Source organism: Columba livia, chromosome 1 (assembly GCF_036013475.1).
Source record: "Columba livia isolate bColLiv1 breed racing homer chromosome 1, bColLiv1.pat.W.v2, whole genome shotgun sequence".
Lineage (NCBI taxonomy): Eukaryota > Metazoa > Chordata > Aves > Columbiformes > Columbidae > Columba > Columba livia.
The window spans coordinates 159,649,709-159,671,035 of record NC_088602.1 but is presented as its reverse complement, the minus strand read 5'-3'; the positions used below and the strand labels follow the sequence as shown (position 1 = coordinate 159,671,035).

The 21,327-nt window shown below is 37.0% G+C and overlaps 1 protein-coding gene across 3 annotated transcripts in view; it reads left to right on the top strand.

Moving 5' to 3' along the window:
• Positions 1 to 15,836, top strand: part of PAWR (pro-apoptotic WT1 regulator) — an 82,802-nt gene extending 66,966 nt beyond the window's left edge. For all 3 annotated transcript variants that reach the window (XM_065041336.1, XM_065041324.1, XM_065041329.1), the window contains exons 5-7: positions 4,633 to 4,780; positions 6,159 to 6,263; positions 10,940 to 15,836. In XM_065041336.1, the coding sequence (XP_064897408.1) occupies positions 4,633 to 4,780; positions 6,159 to 6,263; positions 10,940 to 11,026 (340 nt within the window). In that variant the 3' untranslated portion in view covers positions 11,027 to 15,836. The remainder of the gene's footprint in view (positions 1 to 4,632; positions 4,781 to 6,158; positions 6,264 to 10,939) is intronic.
• The last annotated feature ends 5,491 nt before the right edge of the window (positions 15,837 to 21,327 follow it).

Below are 21,327 nucleotides of genomic sequence, written 5' to 3'. Positions count from 1 at the left end.
TTTATGGCTTCCAGACAAAATCAGAGTTTTTTTTCCCTTCTTTTAGGTTAGTACAGCACACTAATATGGAACCCAATAGGTAGAGACCCCTGCCCACTAATTCTAAAAGACTGCATTGTATCAGAGTTGAAAAATAGAAGAGGAAGAAGAGACCACTAGAAGAGAAGTTATCCTGCGTCAGGGCACTCAATGGAGCTGCTCTGAAGGAGATACTGGAGCGCTACTGAAATTCTCTTGCTCAGTGTTTCTAGATTTCTACAAAGCTTAAACTGTAACAATTTACATTCCATCAGACTAACCTTGGTCTCGCTAATTCCAAAAAAATACCACTGCACAATACTGTTTCGTAGCGCTATGCACAGACTTGCCTGCTCGCCTGTGTTTGGGAGTTTTGCGGCGAGGGGTGGCTGTGCAAGCATTGCCTCATCTGGCTTGTTCCATTAGGACCAATGCTTTGCAGATAGGGACACTTAAGTTAGATAGGGGTCACTCAGGGTGCTTTTCTTGACTTCTGTATCCCCTTTTCAGCCAATGGTGATGTTGTGGGAAGGCATAAACACCTAGGGTTTATTTCTGCAGAAGTTTTTGGTGGTGTAAGCTGAGCCAGCTGCAGTGCTTCACTGTCCCTTGTAGCAGTGCTCCTGCAGCTGGACAGGGTGATGCTTCAGGAGAAGGGGAAATGGCCTCAAGTTGCACCAGGGAAAGTTCAGTTTGGATATTAGGAAACATTTCTTCACAGCAAGGGTTGTCAGGCATTGGAACAGGCTGCCCAGGCAAGTGATGGTGTCACCATCCCTGGAGGTGTTTAAAAAGTGTATAGATGAGGCTCTTAGGGACGTGGTTTAGTGCTAGTTTAAGTTATGGTTGGACTTGATGATCTTAAGGTTCTTTTCCAACCAAAATGATTCTATGATTCAGGGAGCTGCTGTGGCTGGAAGCCGATGACTTCCTTATGCTACTTTCCTGGATTGCTGTGTCAGCTCCTCGAACAGTTTCTTACACAGTCACCTGAAGGCCAGAGCCAGGATAAGTGGAGGAGGCTGGGAATGGGCGGCTCTAGAGAAGACAAGACTGCCTTTCCTTAGCTCAGCTCTGAAAGCCACAGGCTCAGCTTAAGCAGTCCAAACTAACAGAAGCCCAATATAGTCTTTAGAAATATTGCCTTTTGCTCATTTGAAGGTGTTAGCAACTGAATGGATTGCAATGGCATAATTATTTAGAAATTTCCGAATCAAGTATAGTTACAAGATTCTGGAAGTAAAAATAAATGTGTTGTAGTTGAAATCAATGCAATCTGGTTTTGACTGGGTGATTTTAATTGGATGAAATTCTCTTTGGACAGTGCTTCTGGAAGACATTGAGAGAACCAAAGAGGCATTGGAAATAGCAAAAGTTATTCTGCTTTTCTGAAACATTGCTATTAAACCTGCCCCTGAGTGAATAACTGATTTTATTTTAAAGAAAATGACTAGAACAACATTCTGAAACAAAACTTTTGTTTCTATGTAAGAGCAGTCAATCTGTGATATGGGTTGATTTTGCTGTGTGATTTTTGTTGAAGTACAGCCAGAAAACCTTTTAAAAGAGGTCTTCTTAAGTTCCAAAAGTGTTTTCTGTTTTCAGCATTCCAATTAAAAGTAAGCTAGTGGAACAGCAGGTTGAGTTTGTTGAACATGTGGTTGAACATGCCTTCTTGAAGCAGCAGTGAGGGATGTTTCTGTACCCCCACATTCTCATTTGCTACTCTCCGGGTGGGCACTCTGATCCAGTGTACCTATGGCAACAAATACAATCTCACATACTCTTGTTGAAAAATAATTTTTAAAATACTGTTTCCTGCAGCCTGTGGGCAGATGTTTCAACTGCAAGTGTTGAAACAGTCATGTGCCTGCTAAAATGTGGAGTAAGTTTTGACTTGCATTCTTGAGCAGTGACTCTACATTTTTTCAGCTTGCAGACCCCCATCATTTTTCTTCTGGTGCTAATGACAGCTTTTACCCAATGTACATCTACGGACAATAGATTTTCTTTCCTTTCCTACCTTTTGTGAGATTCCAGCAATTTCAAGTTGCAAGTATTTGTAAACCTTTGTTCAGGTAGGAGGTGTAGGAAGCAACGTTTTGGTTGTAGTCTCAAACTAAATGTGTTCTGCTGTCACATATATGCAATTTTCCTGCCCTTCCCCAAAAGAAAGCACAAACTCAGTTTGTTTTCTCTTCAGTTTGGACATAACTGTCATTATTAGTAGTACTATATATATATATATATAAAATTAACAGGTTTATCTCCATAGAGAGATCTTGGGGCTGGCTGATAGATATTTTCTCTTAGACACCAAGTTCAGTGATACTGTTATTCTAGATAAGTTTTCTTTCTTTTTTAATGCTCACAAACTGTCATTGTATCTGAAGGCTAAAATTCCATGCTGTGTGAAAGATACTTCTACCATGTCTCAGATGGTACCATTTTTGCTTTTGTTGTATATTGGACATTGGTTATAACAGCCAAAATAGTGAACTTTGTATCTGTCACATTTCTTGTGTTAGGTTACAAACTAATATCCCCTTAAATGTTTTCTTAAATCTCGTTTCCTAGAAGTCTTCATGATTTGTCCCTTGTACTTGCTGATACTGAAAAGGAATCTGCTTCATTAAGGTCTGCTCCCCAGTTGAAGAGAATAGGAGATTTTTGAGTGTTAGTTTCAGGGAAAATGCAGAAAATGTGTTAATTTTCAGTATTAATGAAATACCCTTCCTATCTTGGTATTATTTCTTCTAATTTTCATGTAGGAGCATCTGCCAGTATCAATCACGGGAGCTGAGCTGAGATACTCCAGTATATTGGCAAAAGAGTTCATTTTTGAGTGATGAAAAATTGTGACTTTCTTGTGTGGTCTATCCTTGTGATATTAATAGCACAAACCAACACATTTTGCAGAATGCCAAATAACCTAGAACTTTAATAGTTAAACTAAAATATTCCTCTTATGTTGTTTTGCAACATGCATATCCGGTCCTCTAAATGTTTTTAAAAAAAACCTTCTAGATGAAGAATAAACAGTGCTAAATATGGTAATAATGTTAAGCTACAAAATTCCTTACAATTGTGTCAGTATGCCTTGGAAACTTCACACATACTGGAGCAAAACAGTATTTATATCCATGAAAAGATATCCTTTTGCCAGATACTCCTGCTTTTGATTTGCATTGTATCCATCTAGATTTGCACATTGTCCCCAGGGGTTTTCTAGAGTTATGAAATGTTAAATGGACACATTAATCATATTCTCTTCTGTGTTGTAGGAATACTCATAGTGCTTTTCGTTCTTTTCCTAAGTGCTCTAGAAAACCATCGTATACGTATTTTCAGCTACATGATTTCACAGAGTCACAGACTGGTTGAGGTTGGAAGGGACCTCTGAAGGGCTTCTTGTCCAACCCTCCCTGCTCAGGCAGGACCACCTAGACCCAGTTGCCCAGGACCATGTCCACATGCCTTTTGAATGTCACTATTCGAGTTCTCCTCGTAAAGACTGAACAAGGGTTCTTTTTTTTGCCATTTGTGGGGATTTTTTGTTTGTTTGGGGTTCTGTTTGTTTGATTTTTATTTATTTGGTGTGGTTTTGTGGGGTTTTTTTGTTTGGTTTTGCTTTGTTTTTTTCTGTCTTGGGCAGTGTAGCTGTATTTTTTCAAAGTCAAATAAGTGTGCTTTTGGTGGATCGGGGAGTGAAAGATCTGTATCTCTCTGCCCAGTCCCAGGGCACTCTGTTCTGCTACCCTTGATTATTAATTGGATTCTACATAGAAGGTAAATAACATTGCTATTGGGAAGAAAATAGCTATGGGAAGAACACTGTTAAATCTGTGACCTTGAAAATGCTTGACTTGTAATATGTATTTTTAAAATAGCACGGTTTTGTACATAGCTATCACAATGGAGAACCCATAAGCTTTTAAAAAACTAGTTTAGGTGCCTTTGCAGTGCTTATCTGTTAAGATTCCATTGCAGTGATTTTTAAGGAACAGACACATGATCTAAAGCAAAAAGAAATACATCAGCAGTTAATGAAGGAATGCCTACCAACTGAGCTGTGACAACCTGCTGTGTATAAGTTCTGAAGTAAAATATTGGGAAATGGCATAAAATTAATATGTTGGGCTGCATCACTTTCTTACTTTGACTTCCAGTTCCTTACAGGCCATATCCATAGTTCCTGCAATGTCAGTGGACACATGTAAGCTTCTTACAGTTTGGACATGTGCTTGTTTTTCATCCTTTATGTTTTCATCAGCTTAAAAAGGTGCTTGGTTTAAACTCTGCAGTGGTACGTCATTTTTTTTAAATGGAATTGTTTAGCTTGGTTTCTAATGTGCACAGTTCATACTTTATGATAGCATAAGTCTGTCTTGAGAGTCGATTACCTATGTCATGAGAGCTGCATTATCCAAGTATTCGACTCCTGGAGGGAGTGAATTTGGTGAGTTCTCAACAACACAAGAGCTGTGAAATAAGTTCTTTGCAGTTTATTAGACTGACCTATTGGGTGCTTTGGAAAGCACTTGTTGTTACTTCTATCGTCTTCATGTTGTTAAATGTGTAAATAGGCTTCTGCTTTGCTCTTTGCCTTTATAGCACAGCTAATGCACCAGAAGACGATGCTCCAACTAGATATTCCCGAACAGAGAGGACAACCTACAGCAGATACAGCAGGGATGCAAATTCTTCTGGCGGTTCTTTACCAAGTAATGCTTTGGAAAAGAGGGTTGAAGAACTTGAAAGGGTAAGTACCATCTAACACCTACTTGCCACACATCTGAAATGAAGTCCCTTTGAAACCCCATGGAGAAATTAGCAAGTAAAAGGTATAGAAATGATGCTAAATGGTTGAAGTACAGATAGGTATGCCAATAAAAATGTATAGAGTCAGACTGAGAAGAAAGTGAACTTTCTAATCACAAATGTTTAGTTTTCATTTGGTATATAACTGAGAAATAGTTAAGGTAAAGATAATACCTTTAGAGAGCCAGCTGTGATCTGTGTATTTCTCATGTATACCTCATGACACAAAGGGCAAATAACTTGGGGAAGGAGGGGCTCACTACCTATTGAGAAAATTAGCAAGCCTGCTTCTAATCTCCTTCTTGCTTAGGATTTTTTAATGTACTGAAGTATAAAAGTTAATTGCTATCCAGATGTTTATTAAAGTTTTAAACATTTAAAGTACATATTTAAAAGAAAGTTTTCATTACACCAGACATTCTTCATACAGACAATTTTGAAAGAGTGTAATAATGTTAAAGCTGAGATTTTCACCTAAAACAGCATTTTGCTAAATAGAGTCATCTGTGTAATCTATTGCTGGCTTATCTGTCTTCTTTGAAGTGGATTTTTGTGGATAACTTGCCAAATATTCTTGCATTCATATGGATGAGAGTTACTAAGTAAACACAATATGAATAGATCTTTTTTTTAAAGGCTGAAAATAAAGTGTATTTTGTAGAAATTAGTATTTTTTTTCAGACTGGGGAAACCTGATTTGAGTGATATGCACCATAATTCTCACTTCCAAATCAGCTTCCTTCTGAAATAATTTAACTGCCAGTGACACAGAAAATAGAGGAAGATTTAAAGGTTTTATTTCAGTATCCTGAACCCTCATGTACTGAATTCCTACTGGACATCTTTATTTTTTCTCATATTCAGGCCCACAGATCTAACAGTGAGGCTTCATTCCTTGTTAACAGTAATAGACCCCCCAGCATCCCAAAAAAGCCAAATCAAACACAACACCAGCACTGTCCTACCAAAAAAAAAAAAAAAGGCGAGTAATCCTCCTAATATAACAGATTTGGAACCTGATACTTCACATTTATTTACTTATATTTTGGGCTTCTATCCAATTTTGGGTTCATGCTTAAGTTAAATATTAATTAAAATATATCTGGACTCAGAGATACCAAACTGGTTTGCTGTGGGTAAATATTTTCTTAGACATGATTCTTAAGCTCCTTAAAATGTAAGGGCTTGAAGATGTGGAATTACAGGTAAGCAGTGTGTGGGGGTTTTTCTTCTTTGTTTGTTTTAAATGCTAATAGCTTTAAACTGTCTCTTAAAAGCAAAAATTACATTTCAAACTTCATTGCATATTCTGGTTTTAGGAACTTGCAAAGGAGAGACAGGAAAATGCGAGATTAATGAAGATGACACAGGATAAAGAGGAACTAATTGGAAAGCTGAAGGAGGAGATTGATTTATTAAACAGAGTAAGCACATACTTTCTTTTATGGTGCTGTATGTAAGAGGAGATAAAATCTCTGCATTCTCTGTGCTCTTTTTCAGGTGCCTGCATCCACTGAGCAAGGTCAGAAGAAATTAAATGTGGGGTTTTTTTGTGTTTGTTTAACTGTTCAAAAGGCATGCCAATAGCTTATATCTTTTACAGGTGACTTGTTTGTCATGGTTAACTTCTGTAAGTTGCGTGTTATTGGAATACCTGGATTTCTTGTTGCTTTAAGTGTTCGTAGAACCAGATTATAAAAGCAAGACTTCTGCATTGCCTCTTCTTTTCCAATTCAGTACGTAGCATTCCAGGAAATAATAAAGTTGGGGTTTTGACAGTTTTCTCAAGAAATTGTTACTTAGGACTTTTGTTAGACAAAATAATTATAGATTTAATTTCATTGTAGTGAGCTTTTAATTACTGATAATAGTGTAGATGATATTAGAAAGTTTCAAAATAAGTGCTTTATATTCTGACACATATTCTTATACTCTTTGTTGTTGATCCCCAGGTAAAGGCAGAAGATGACAGGGCAGGAGACTTGGGCAAGCATCCCTCAGGGGAGGTGTGTAGGCAGGAGAAGAGGGGGCAGGAGAGTGAGACATGCTTAGGAATGGGACAGCATGAGAAGTCTTAAAGTTGATAGAAGATTGTGATTTTAAGTCCCAGTTTTAAGGGCAATCTGGAATCTGGAGGGATAAGTGACCTCATCTTGCACTTACTGGCTGAGATGCAGAGCCTGGCTGTACTAGGGAAATGTGCTTCTGCTGGTCCAGTGCAGGTATTCCCATAAAAATTCAGAAAAAGACAAAAAATCAGAACTGGCTTTTGTGAATACTGGAGTGAAGGGAGGCAATAACTCTATGTGCCTAGTGACAAACTGTCATTTGTACTATTCATGTATAGCAAAGGAGGACGCCAAAACTTTGCAAACTAATATAGGGGACTAAAGTAGCTGAGATTATTCTGAAACAGCTTTTGTTTTGTTTTGTTTTGTTTTTTTAATAAAGAAAGTTGGAAGTTAATTCATAGGGCAAATGAAGTCTTGTCTGTTTTGGAGAGATTTCTGTTTTAATCTCATAATTGGTCTTTATGCTGTTCTTCCATTCTGCAAAGAATCTGTCACATCTAAGCCGATAACCTTATTACAGTCAAGGCAAGTGTTCATTCCTTCTACATAATGGATGGCAAAGCTACTTAATACTGCTGGTCACACCTGACTTCCTGACTCAGAGGTCAGAAAGAACAGATCAAAAGTACCTAAATCACTGACAGCTTGTTTTTTAGGACCATGACTATTTGTAAGATTTGCTGTTCCAGAAACAAATTTAGGGTTTTTTTCTGCTTTGTTTCAAGTTTGATGTCCTAAATTAAATCCCTCAAGCATCTGACTAGAAACCATCTTTCAATGTTTGCAGTGAAGTCAAGCAGTGCCTGTGCCTTGCCTTTGTTGAAGTATGATGGCAATTTCTGCTTGTTGCACAGAAAGAAAACATAAACAGAGTATAGTCCTTCCAAAAAATTCTTTACTATAAAATGACTAAAATGGTACTGTTCCATGACATGCACAAAGCCAATTTATTGGTGGTCGATAAGTAACCTCTCTTAATGTTTTCTTTTTTTTTTTTCTCCATCAAGTCAGCATTTATCGTGGCTATAACATTGTCTGTTAGCTTAATTGCAGTGCAGGTTACTTGTGTTTGCATCCCTTGGGGTTTTCCTAATGTTGAAATGGCTGCCTTTTGACTTTATGACCAGCCTAATAGTTTGTATTGCAAAAGTTTGAACCCATGTCTCAAGTAACGCTTCCATTGAAACAGATGCAGTTTTACTTTCTTTTTTAATAGCTCTTGGATTTATGACTGCTTCTATATTGGCTATCCATGTGGATTTAGAAAGAGGAAAGATTTAGAATATTAAGCTACAGAAACACTGCATCATTCTCATGGTGGAAGTTAACAGGGTAATCCTGTTTGCCTAAGGTTCACTGTCGTAACTGAGATCACGAGAACCAGCACTTGGGCATCCATCTGTTCTTCTTGGAATGTTACTCTGTAGACTTGGCATCAGTTGTGATCTTGTGCTGAGGTAAAAGGATGTCCCGAGGAATAAACTTTATTTAGTGAGCTAATGAAGAGATATTTTTAAAAGGTTCTGCTGGTAGGTAACCTAAATAGTGGTCTTTAAATTTGACCACCTACGCGTTCGAGGTGTTCCTCCATCTTTTCTGTTAATCAACATATGCAGTTATTGCATGTTAGGTTGCACAGACATGGAAAGAATTTCAAGTCAAAGAGTCTAAATAACTTTTTAAAATGCCATTTCATTGCATAGCTTCTGACTGCTCAGCCCTCATATTTAAAGAAACGCTCTTTCTAGAAGTTTCAGCCAGTTCATAACCATGGATGTGTATCCTTCATGGGCAGGGATCTTGTGTTATATTTGAAAAACTCTTTTTCCAAGAATCCTGAAACTTCTTGGCAGACTTTTTGTCCTTTTAAGTAAATATGTCTATTTAATTTAACAATATAATTTTACTTAAATCAGTCAGTACATCACAAAGACACTTGAAGAGCATGAACTGCATTTATATTGAGAAACAGAAAAGGCTTTCTGCCATAAATGACATTCTTTCGCTCCAGTACATTAGCCACTAAAAGTATGTCTACCACATTTTTTTGAAAGAAAGGGGTAATTGCTTCATAAAAACCTCAAGTGTCTGAAGGGAAAGGCATCTCAAGACATTTAAATATTTGTAGGCTAAGTTCAACTGTCGACTAGTTTACACTTGGTCATCTCTGACCTCACTAAGATGTCATTTTAGTTAAATGGGTGTTTGGAGAGAATCTGTCAGTGAGGATTTACGATCCAGTTAGTGTCAGTTGTGTAGTTGCTGGTTCCTTTGGTATGTGAAGGCCAAGCTTTCCTGCTGTTGCATGTTTTTTACTAATAAGCATGAATTAGTGTTGCAATTTTGAATAAGAAACTTTAAATCTCAGAGTGGCAAAAAACACCTGCATCTCTCCGTCCATTGTTTCTGCAGATATTTAAACTGCAGTAGATATTTTTCCTGGCTCATAGTCAAGGAACTTTTACTTGTAATAATCTTTGGAATGTTATTTTTGTAGCTTAAACATCTCACAAACTTAATATTTTGAGTAAATTACAGGTATTTTAAGCAGAAGGTTTTTAGGTAAGCTTTAATTGATGCATCTGATGGCTAGGTTTAATAACAAGTTCAAACACAGTATTATAAATGCTGAAGTAAAAAAAATAACATTTTATTGAAAAAGTGTTGTCCCTTCCATCTGATTATTTATCTGAACTGCACAAGAAAGAAAATCGAGTGTGTTTCATACAGTTACATAGTAAACTGTATTTATAGTAGCTATCCCCCAAAACTTTTCATGTTTAGATGTTTAAGTCACTTGTATCTGTTATGTCGGAGTGGTCAAATGCTTTTCCTGGAAGTCATTCATCCTGTGGTGCAGCATTACATCTGTGAGGCAAAGAGGAATTTCTGCTGGCGATTTCTTGATTCCCCGTTAGAAAACCAACAGAATAATTGCAAATTATTGCAATTCTGGATTCTGGCTTGGCAAACTGAAGAGGCTTTTGAAGATCATTGTATTGATTAAACACAACAGCTCTAGCGTGCACTTCTGGAATGGCCCCACTAGAAAGAAACGAGACAGGAGGCTCTTTATGTCAAACACTTTCGAAGAACTTGAAAGAACAAGAGAGAGAATATATTTTCTCTACTGTTTTATGTTTAATCCAGCATGGCAACAGTAGGGTTTTCCACACTCAAGGGCATCTAAGATCAGTAACGAGATTCCTGGTTCTTCCTCTTCTGCCTCCCTTTCATTTTCCTCCTTAAAAGTGCTGTCATTGAGGTCACTCTTCTGTTTCTTCATTTTTTCATTCTCATTCTGTTTCTTTGATGGGTTTTTTGGTACAGTAACATTATTTTTACTGAAGTATTGCTTATATTAAGCAGCCAATTTGACTGGTTTCCACTTTAAAAGCTTGAAAAGATTTGGTAGGAAGTGAAGAAGTGCAATGGAAACTGGGTAAATATGGTAACTGGTGGAAAAGGGATAGACATTTGGGGTGGGAGCAATCTATTTTAAACACCCATTATTACTGTGTGTGCTATCTGTTCTTTCAGTAGCAGTTTAGACAAAGGTTCCAAAATGCCTGTTCAGGCACTACTTTCTCTCACAAATTTGATACTCGATTTAACACACAAAGCAGGTTGTCTTGCAGTAATAAGCAGTGATGTGTGTATGTGAGTGGGACACTTGCGGACAAGCAGAGTCTGGGGAGCAGAAGCACTAACTGACTAATATCATCTCCGTATATGCCAAAAAATAATCACACGCATCCTATTTTGGTTTCTTAATGCATTAATTCCTGCTGTAGCTTCAGTTTTGATTATGTTTCCATTTAAAGGTGCTTGTACATGTGAATATAACATTAATATTTTGTAATTACAGTAACACTTGGAAAAAGTCTGGTTTAACAGATTAAAGAGTAGCTACTGTGACACTAATTCTTCCCAACTTCTTCACTTCAGAGCTGAGATTCTAAATTCCCGTTGCACCTAATTGAGAGTTTGTATTTATGGCCTGTATTTATGGCTTTTTCCTTTCACAGGACCTAGATGATATAGAAGATGAAAATGAACAATTGAAGCAAGAAAATAAAACCCTCTTAAAAGTTGTTGGACAGCTGACAAGGTAGAAGATTCAAGCCTCAATGAGGAAAGATTTAAAAACTACTGATTGAACATTAAGGTCAATATAGTAATACTTCCTGTGTTGCAGTATGTTATAATAACTGTGTTTATATTTATTGTTAGGAAACGAGATGAATGTTTATTTTCATAGTATTTTCTTCTTCATTCAATGAAATGGCATCAAATCTGGGGTATATTTTTAGCTTGCTTTTCATGTAAGAATAATGAAAATTTTGGACATATTTTGGAATATTACATTCAAAAATATTTGGGTTTTCTATCTTCAGGCTACATCTGGATAAATTACAGTAATTTAAAATTCATAGCACCAAGGTCACTTTCAGTCCACATGGGTGTATATTTTTTAAATGAATGGGAGCAATACGTATAAGCTTTGTTTACACAGATCCAAAATATATATTTTGGTAAAAATTTCATTTTTGTTTAAGCAGCTGTAAAGTGGATGCCTTATTACTGATGTATAACATTTTGCAGATTGATTCCTTGCTCTGAAACTCTTGTACATTGAGGTTTTTTATCGTATCTGAAAGACTGACAGTAGTAGAGAGTAGCTTTCTTTTTTCTGTATAACAGTATTCTGGCAGGAAGCAGAGATTTTATTAAAAAAAAAAAAAGAAAAAAAAAAGAAAAAAAAAGACAAAACCAAAAAACAATAAACCACCTGTGGTATCAGCATTAATAAGTTCTTAGAATCATCTTGAAGTTGTGCACTGCAGTTTATTTTAAAGCTGAAATGCAAGTTTGCTGTCAGACAGGAAGTTTGTTTGCTGTGTTGAGAATTCAAAAAAAGCCTGGAGCTTTCATTTTAGCAAAGACAGGTTTGCAATACTCTTCTACTTAAGTTGTCACCTTGAAATTTGTAGTGATCATAACCAATCTGAGGGTTTCCATGTTTTCATTTTTTAAGCTGGGTGAAAATGTCTGTATATAATGGAGTGCAGAGGCACACAAGTGATTCATACCCTTTTGAAACATCAAATGATTTAAGAAAACCTTTTATCCTTGATTTTAAACTAACAAGTTGTTTAAAAAGTGTCTGTTTAGATGCTACAATGCAGTTATGGCTGTGTACTGATTCTTCTATAACACGATAGTAGGCAGAGTTTTCGGTTTACATTGACCACAGACAATTCTCTTCTTAAAATTCTAGTTAGACTGACATTTCCTGTACTTTATTTTGTCTTAGTACAGCTCATTTTTCATTCCTGATCAGAATAAATGTCATTTGAGTCAGGACACTAAAAATGAAGACACTTTGAAGAGTCCAGGCTTTTTCTTAACCATTTTGAAGTTTGGTGTCAGAAAGTTGCATGCATATAGTTTTTGTTAACTTAAAACTTCAAAGCAACTTCAATATATAGTAACAATCACCTTTTCAGATTTGCTAATTGTTTTCATAATGTGTATTTAACCACTGTAAGAGTTTCTTAAATTTAAAATCCAGGTATTCCTGTTAATGCCTTGGATTGTTTTGGATCTAGGATAGGTTCTTTTGCATTTGTGTATTCTAATGAGGAGGAACTTCTCAAAGCTTCAAAGTATTCTTCAAGACTTCTATTCCAGGATGCCTTAATGTTTTCCTTCACAGTGGATGAGAAACCATGGGAGACCATTTAAAACCTTTACTCAGGGGTATAAATGGTATGGGGGGGGGTGTGTAGGCCCTTCAACTATGATATACACCAATTAATATTGCCTTTAATATCATTATAACAGTATGAAGTCCCTTAATTTATCAGTGTCATGGAATTAAAAATTGGAAGCAATAAAAAATCAGTTGAGATGTATGTCTTCTAAATAAATATGAAATTTTCTCTGGAAGCAAATCTGATTTCCTTCTCTGTGTACTAGGTAGGAACATACACACTGATTTATGGCATGGAATGTCAAACATACCGAAGCATCATTAAGGAGTTAATGCAGAATACACACATACACACATATATTGATATGAAGTTGTAAATGAGATATTTCATAAACTGTATTTCACAAAAGATTTCAAACCAAAGAACAATAACAACAAAGAACATAAACAAGAATTACTTGCCTTCGTAGTACCTCTTCTTGGTTTGCATATGTCTTGACTTAAATTTAGCAGCGCTAAGGCCATCCAGCTGACAGGAATATTTGGCAGAAGTACTTCTGATACTCCACCTTGAAGGGGTGTTGGCAAGTGAAGTTTCCAAATATTTGAAACCAGTAACGGCTCAGGCAGAACATGTGAACAAAGGAGCTGTTGGGAACTCACAGATAAAGTACCTCAGGGCATTATTGTTGTGTATTATATATAAATGTAAAACTCTCCATGGTTTTAAAAATTACCATAAATTGTATGTTGAAGCATAACACTTCTGCTGACAGTCTGGAAGATTTAGATGGCTTTTTGGAAAAAAGTATGTCAGTAACAATTCATTATCACATTATCAGGCTCTTAGGAGAAGTTTAGTAGTTTCTAGGAAAAATGATGTGTTACATACAATGTTAATAATTGTCTAGTCAGTTACTTGCCATTATCATTTCATTTCAGGAGAGTACTCTTAGAGTCAAGCTCAAACCTAGAATAAATTTTTATCCTAGGTGATCTGAAGGTGTTAAATTTCCTATTTACCAGCAATTCACTAACCCATGTCCACATCCTTGCCAGTCCAACGCACTGATTGTTCTCAACTGTGTGATTTAAAAGTGGGGAGAATGCTGGAAGTGGGAACCCTCCTCACTTGGAAAGGCTAGATGAGTCCTGAATGAATCTGGGTATTAACGTACCTAGGCTTAATCAATGTACTAGGGCTTGTGGGGGGTGTTAGTATGGAATATTAACTGTATAGACAAGTCTCTTGGAGATTTCCAGACATTCATGTCTTAAAAGTCAAGCTGAACCACTTAGGTCTAGCATCTCTGTTTCTGAGTCACTTGGGTCATCTAGGAAATCTGAACAGAAAAGTACTCCCATTGACTAGAGCAAAAAGGGCATCCTTTTTTTCAAAATACTTTAATAACGAGCAGCACGATTCTTGTTTTGATAATGCACAATGATACTCCTGTTACAGTCACATACTGTTGTATAGAAAACGTATACTACATCCAGAGCTGAAGGTTAAAATTGTGCAGAAATATTTTTATAATTGATAATATACACTAATTTTTGTGGCATTTGTTCCCTAAAGAAGTTCGACCATATAAAAATGCTGGTGATTTTTACAAGGAAATTCAAAATGGTTCATTTTTAATTTTTTAACAAAGTTGCCATGTTGAAGTTCAGTGTTACTTAATGTATATATTAACGGAAAGACTCCCGTCTGTGTTGGCAAATGAGAGGTTTTTTCTGTCTTTAAAGCGAAAATGTCTTGGTTAATTACCAGATTTGTGTTTACATCTTCGGAGATTAATTATTTCTGTGTTAGATTGGCTCTGAGTTTGAGAGGTGGAGTGAGAAAAGAGGGTAACAAGAAATAAATCAATAATGTCCAAAGTAGCGAGTATAACCTAATGATTTTTGATTATTTTTTTTTAATTCAGTTGTACTGAGAATTACCTGTGGGAAGATTTGTGATTGGTATAAGCACTACAAATATATAGGGGTTTTAGTATGTTGGAAACAACTGATTAACCTACATCAAAGCTCTTTTCAACTTGTCTGGTATCGTTACAGCTTGGAGACTTGCTACTGTAAGAGAGACCAAAGGGAATATTGGAGATCAAATTACTTCTTAACATTTTGCTAGGAGAGCAGTTAGAGTGACTCCAGCTATTTTATGGTTTTCTGTAAGTTCTTTGTGAATATTTCCAGCTTGAATTGAAACAAATCAGTATTAGTAGCCAAAAGGAAAGCTAATTATTGAGAAACAAATACATGAGCAATAACTATGGATGCCATTGACATATGACTGAGTGCCAGTATTTCTTGGGCTCAGACCCTTTATGAAGATGTCAGTTGAATCGGTCCACTTGCATCAGTATTAGTGAAAAACATCTAACATTATTAATAAGAAACAAATACTTTAGTTGGAGAAAATACCATTGCAAGCCATGACTTAGTACAATTTAAAAAATTATGCTGGTGCATGTAGCTGCTGAGACTGAGGGGCTAAGGATTATACTTTAAAGTTTTGTTAAAAATGAAACAAATGACTTCTGGATCTTGTCGTGTAATTTGATAGAGAAGTTCACTACAGAAGAAGTTCACTACAGATCTGTTCCATGCCAATCATTCTGGTGTCAATACATGCAGAAGGTATTGACACTAGTGTTTCTAGAAGTATTTCTTATTCTGTTATTAAACATTTCTTTAGGACTACTTTATATATCCAGGACAAAAAAGGACTTTGATATCTATTTTAGCAGCATTCATGATCTTCCAAGTATGTTGACGTACTGTAGCAGATCTCTGTCTACCGTTTCTCCTCGTACTGTAGCAGATGTACATTACCTTGTTAATTTAATCTTTTTGCCTTTATTTCTGGATTTCTGGTGTAACTGTTCTTGTTCAGGGCTAGTTGTGATTTTTTTCTGTTCTGGAAAAGTTATGATAGTTGAGTTTTCCACTGAAAATAGTCTCATAATGTGGAGTCTTTTTAAAAAAATATCCATTTTATGCATTTAGAAAGTTGAAGCATCATTAAGCTATAAATAACTAGATACCCGTTTTAGTTTTGAACATTGACTAGTTGTGATATTGTTTGTGATATCAGATTTAAAATGATGTTGAGATTCTTACTGTTGCAGGTAAAAGATACGTGTTTAATCTAACAATAAAGACTGTGTGCCTTTGTCCAAATAAAACAGAAGTATTTTTAATCCAGGCTGGCTACTTATTGTGTTTTAAAGATAATTAATATTGTCCTACTAACTGCTAGAATTATTTTTACGTTGAGTTTCAGTTCTTTAAGTGTGCCTGTGTTTGCACACACACAAGAGAGAAATCTGCGTATTTTCACCACACTAATTGTCTGCTTTGGGAATGTAGCGAGTATCCTCCCATGAATTAGATGGAAATGACCTTTGCCTGTACTTCAAAGCTCAAGTACAGCCCTTCTCGGGAAAATGTACCGAAAGATGTTACAGTGCTACTTCTACAAATGAAGTGACTTCAGAATAGATTTGATTGCTGAAATTTCTATATGAATGCATGTTCTCTTCTCCTGCGCAGGCAGAATCATTAAAGGCGACCTGCAGGCTACATGTAATGAAAACAAGTGGATCCTCGGTAAATACCAGTGAGATAATAACTCTTTAAGAAAACAACTCAAAACATAAATACCATAAGAAACCAGGCACTGAACACCATGATACCATTATGGATAAGGATGCTATGAGCATTTGCACTTGGTAAATTTTAAAATTTTAGGTGAATTCAGTTTAGGACTATTACTCCTACAACTGACTTCCTTTATGAAAGCCCTGTGGCTGTCAGACCTTGTTTTGAAATACAAAAGTCTGTCCTTCAGTTTTTGCCTTTGGCATTTTAGGTTGTTCAGTCTTGCTGGGAAATTTCAGCCCAGTACAGAAGTGCCTGGTCCATGCTCCTCCTGTAGTCTCTGAACTTGCTGTACAAAATACACCTGATCTTAGCACTTGTTCTGTTTTCCTGTGGATGTTCTAATTTTTCTTTCATAGCACGTCTCTTCCTTTCTCTTTTGTAATTTTTGTATCTTGTTTTCCTTGTTCTTCTAGAACCTTCAAGTGGTACCTATACAGTGTAACAATGTCCATGAAACTATTCTTTGCTGGATTTTTCCCTTTCTTATACAGACCTCAAATATTTGTATGAGAAAATTTTCTCATTTGGTGAAGAATTACACTGTGGAATGTACTGCAGCTGCAAGTTGTTCTGGGACACCAAGAACTTACCACGGTTTTGAGAGAGACTGAATATTGATGTGGATATTGAGGTGATCCAATGGCCTAGTTATACCATAAAAATTTCTGTTAGTCTCCCACTGGTAGAAATGAGAAGGAAACCTTGTAGGAATATCACATGCGAGAGTGATGTTGACTTATGGACAGCATTTGGGCAGGAGCAAACAACAGGGATATATCTTTCTGATGTGTATCTAACAGTCCCAAATTGCACAATTCTCTATGGAGATCTCATGGGTTTCCACTAACACCTCCGGGTTGGCAGCCGAGAGCTTCCAGCCCAGTGGTGACAACCCTTTGGGTGCGGGAACTGATGCTCCCATTTCCCTTGGCGACCCTGGAGCAGCAAGGTCTCATTCCACAGCCTGTAGCCAGAGTCTCTCTTGCTGGTGTCTCAGTAGGGATTTCTGTTTAAGCAAAACTGACTGGCAACTTCTGGATTCACTCAAGACATTTGAAGTAATATTAAGCATTTTACATGTATTTAGTATTTTATTATGAAAGGGGTGGAGTCTTCTATACCATGTAAAGAATCAGTGCTTCAGTTTCTTGGGCAACGTCAAGTCCCTTAGGCCTTTTCTTGAAGTGAAAGTTGCGGCCTCCAGTGAAGACTTTTTAATCTTAACACCTTTAAATTGGGCTCATTTTACAGTCTGATGGGGGTACCTACAAACTCAAAACCTCCAGGCCTTCTTTTAACAGACACTAGAAGATAAATGTCTTTGGAAAAGTTCTAGGAGCAGATTTGAGGGTTAAGGGCTTTATGATCAAAAGAAATCTCTTAAGTCCTTGTTCTCCTGGTTAAAGAAAATCTGACTAAAATGACAAAACCCAGCAGTGTCTCTGAGGGACCAGCTTGGTAGTTACTAATGGGCTTCTGGGGAACACAATAGTCCCTGCACACTGAAGTCCTGAAAGTTGCTTAATATAGCAAAGATTAACAGCAGAGTTCTAGAAATGTCTGACTTACATTTTCTACTGGTTTGGGCCAAACTGTGCAAAACGTGGTTAGTATGTAGTGATGGGATTGTAGTGGATGTTGTGAATGTGAGTAAGAAAAGTGAGATTCTCTTTCTGTTTTGTTCATATTTTAGCCTTTCTTCAAGAAGTGTGTCAGTGATGTTAATTGCTGAGAGATTTAACAGTGAACTTTGGCAATAATTGCATAAGTTTTAGAATCTTTGAGGTAAAAGCTGCCATCCTCATTATGCTTAATTAATGCCTTTGACTTACAGGTATTTGTTACGCGGTAAAGATCTGTTACAGATAACAAAAGATAAAAGCCCTATCGATATTGCAGAGATAATAATCCACGTCTATGCTGATTTTCAATCAATATGCTATAAATTTTAAAGAATATTAAATAGCATAGGTATCAAACTTTGTTTTGATATCTGGAATTTCTTTAATAAGGGAGGTAATGAAAATATATGCTTGTTTGGTGCTACTGATCTGCCTTTGGTAAACAGAAATACTATTGAAGATGAACTGGTTCTATAATTGATCTTCTTGTTGTTGACTTCTTGAGGTGTTACAGCTAACTAATTCCATGCTTTCTAAAATAGCAAAAAGATGCACTTATAATTTGGTGACAGCAAAAATGAGAACTTCATCTCTGCATAGTCTTTTAGGGAGAGGAACTGAAGCAATTTTTATGGCTTTCCCCTGATGAAGTGACCTGAAGGTATTTAGGTATTATGGGCTCATTCAATAAGCCATTGCGTATCTCATGCAACAAAGCAGCTTTAACTCCTGTCCTTCCCTTGTACCAGGGTATTTTCTAAGAACCCAAAGCATAACTTAAAAGAAAAACAGTGCTTTTCTGTTGCACAAGATTCTATTTGAAAAAACTGCAACTTGATAATTGGCATCTTGACACTGTCTGGAAATCAGGTTTTGTAGTCTGAGAGCCTTTGGAATGAAATCTTTGTTTTTTCTCTCCCTCAGAAATGTTAATCTCTGCTTTTGCCTGGAGGCTCGTTACAACAATGATGCATTTTGGAGTTTAAAATTTTGATTGCAACAGTGTAAGTGTGGTTACAGCCAGCTACCAAATATATTTAATGGGTGGGGACAATAAAACCACTGAAGCTTTGCAAGTTGAGACTCTCTAGAAATAACTCTCATATTTCTCTGTGAAGCAATTATATAGAAAATGCTAATTGTTCCCAACTGAATCACTCTTTCTTCCCATTTAACTGCTTCTGCTCACTATAGTTTTGTCATAAAATATCACTTAAAACCTCCTGTAATTGTATTACTCTGGCTTTCTATGAGAAAAAACTGACCATTTATAATTTACACTCTCCAGATTCTAGGATTTATGAAGGTGACTGAAGACAGGGAGAAAAATATGAGAAAATACCTGGGTTGAGACTGTGCAGGATGGAATATCAGGGAGAGTAATAAGTGTGTCAGGGTGAAGAAAATCTATGTTTTGTCCAACACTGTTTTCACAGTTTTCAACAAGAAAAGGATAACAAGCCGAATTAATTTATTTTATAAGGAACTAAAAATGATTCTGGTTATCACAGCAATATACTGTTTTTACGAGAAAAATGTGATCTCCAGCCCTTTATTTGCTTTGCACAAATACTTAAAAACATGGAAAATCCACAGAACATTGTGGATCGCAAACTGGCTGAAGGAAAGAAGCCAGAGAGTTGTGGTCAATGGTGCGGAGTCTAGTTGGAGGCCAGTATCTAGTGCAGTGCCTCAAGGGTCAGTATTGGGGCCGGTATTATTCAATATATTCATCAATTATTTGGATGAGGGAATAGAGTGCACTGTCAGCAAGTTTGCTGATGACACCCAGCTTGGACAAGGAGTGGCTGACACACCAGAAGGCTGTGCTGCCATCCAGCGAGACCTGGACAGGCTGGAGAGTTGGGCGGGCAAAAATTTAATTAAATATAACAAGGGCAAGTGTAGAGCCTTACATCTGGGCAGGAACAACCCCAGGTTCCAGTATAAGTTGGGGAATGGCCTATTAGAGAACAGCATAGGGGAAAGGGACCTGGGGCTCCTGGTGGACAGCAGGATGACCATGAGCCAGCACTGTGTCCTTGTGGCCAAGAGGGCCAATGGCATCCTGGGGTGTATTAGGAGGGCAGTGGTTAGTAGGTCAAGAGAGGTTCTCCTTCCCCTCTACTCTGCCCTGGTGAGACCACATCTGGAATATTGTGTTCAGTTCTGGGCCCCCCAGTTCAAAAAGGACAGGGAACTGCTGGAGAGAGTCCAGCACAGGGCAACAAAGATGATTAAGGGAGTGGAGCATCTCCCTTATGAGGAAAGGCTGAGGGAGCTGGGGCTCTTTAGCTTGGAGGAGACTGAGGGGTGACCTTATTAATGTTTATAAATATATAAAGGGTGAGTGTCACGAGGATGGAGCCAGGCTCTTCTCGGTGGCAACCAACAGTAGGACAAGGGGTAATGGGCTCAAACTGGAACACAAGAGGTTCCACTTAAATTTGAGAAGAAACTTCTTCTCAGTGAGGGTGACAGAGCACTGGAACAGGCTGCCCAGGGGGGTTATGGAGTCTCCTCTGGAGACATTCAAACCCTGCCTGGACACATTCCTGTGTAACCTCATCTAGATGTTCCTGCTCCGGCAGGGGGGTTGGACTAGATGGTCTTTCAAGGTCCCTTCCAATCCCTGTCATTCTGTGATTCTGTGAAAGAGAAGACTTTCCACACTTGAAGAAATCCAAATTCCTGTTTAAAATCACAGCTTCGATCGTATCTCTCCTAGAGCGTGGTAGGCTGTAGATGAGTAGGCAAAAATTTTGGACGTTGCTTTTCAAATATTGCATCATTTGTGGTACTACTGCGGTAACGTCAGTTAGTATATTTGATGATTTTGGGGATGTGTCAGGCTTGCCCCAGGCATTAACATCTCTAGCGGAAATGTGATAAAGCCGATTCTCAGGATATGGTGGGAGCCCCTTTTTACTGAGTTAAGTCATTAAGTATATTTAAATGTAATTCACTATGCCTGTCTGGTCTAAAGTGGTGGTGCTTGTATGAATTTTTAAAAACACTTAAAATTATTACAAATCTGTATATCACAGGGTTATGTTTACAAGGTTAGAGTGATATTTTAGAACTGAAAACCTTTGTATTGAGGTGCTTCCGTACATCCATTTAAATAGCTTTACTTGCTTGAAATATTAACTGTTTTGTTACAAGAGATGCTAACTAGAATTAGCAGTTTGCTGCTGGTGTAATGATGCATCATTTTTTAATACTAAAAATTTTAAGCCAAAAATTGGTGGCTTTAAATTCATGTTCCTGCAAGAAGTGCAGTGCTAATTAAGTATATTATAAGTAATACCTAAAACTACTTAAAAATTAAGTAAAAGAAAACATTGTTTACATTTTCCTACTTTACTATTCAGTAACATTAATTACTCACTTTCTTCATCTGTTT